The sequence below is a fragment of the Hippocampus comes genome, unplaced genomic scaffold, assembly GCF_001891065.2.
Source record: "Hippocampus comes isolate QL1 unplaced genomic scaffold, H_comes_QL1_v1.1 C16552452, whole genome shotgun sequence".
Lineage (NCBI taxonomy): Eukaryota > Metazoa > Chordata > Actinopteri > Syngnathiformes > Syngnathidae > Hippocampus > Hippocampus comes.
In genome coordinates, this window is record NW_017834100.1 from 1 (window position 1) to 531 (window position 531).

The 531-nt window shown below is 54.6% G+C and overlaps 1 protein-coding gene across 1 annotated transcript; it reads left to right on the top strand.

Annotated features, from left to right (window-relative positions):
* Positions 1-18: 18 nt before the first annotated feature.
* Positions 19-525, top strand: LOC109508726 (vimentin A2-like; the record flags this gene model as incomplete). The annotated part of the gene is made up of 2 exons (XM_019858717.1): positions 19-257; positions 329-525. Coding segments are annotated over exons 1-2 (404 nt in total), but the record flags the coding sequence as incomplete, so codon positions are not given.
* Positions 526-531: the final 6 nt, after the last annotated feature.

A 531-nucleotide genomic window follows, 5' to 3' on the forward strand; every position in this document is an offset into this window, starting at 1 on the left:
GGAGTACTGCAGTTTGAGTGCTCTCACTCTCTCACAAAAACCAAAAAAGCATGTTTCTTCTTACCCCGACTTCATGCCCAGATTGCACCTTTCATTATTTCCTCTCTTTGTACTGGCTCATTTCCTCTCAGTTTGCCGATCTCACTGAAGCGGCCGCCCGCAACAACGAAGCTCTGAGGCTGGCCAAGCAGGAGGCCAACGACTACCGACGCCAGGTTCAGGCTCTTACCTGTGAGGTGGATGCCCTCAAGGGAACCGTGAGTAGCCCGTCTATCATTACCTTCAAGCTTACGATGGAAGCTCCGACGCTCGTTCGCTTTCTCCCCAGAACGAGTCGCTGGAGCGGCAGATGCGAGAGATGGAGGACAACTTTTCGGCGGAGACAGCGGGCTATCAGGAAACGGTGGCGCGGCTGGAAGACGACATTCACAACATGAAGGATGAGATGGCTCGCCACCTGCGGGAGTACCAGGACCTCCTCAACGTCAAAATGGCCCTGGACATCGAGATCGCCACCTACAGGAAGCTGCT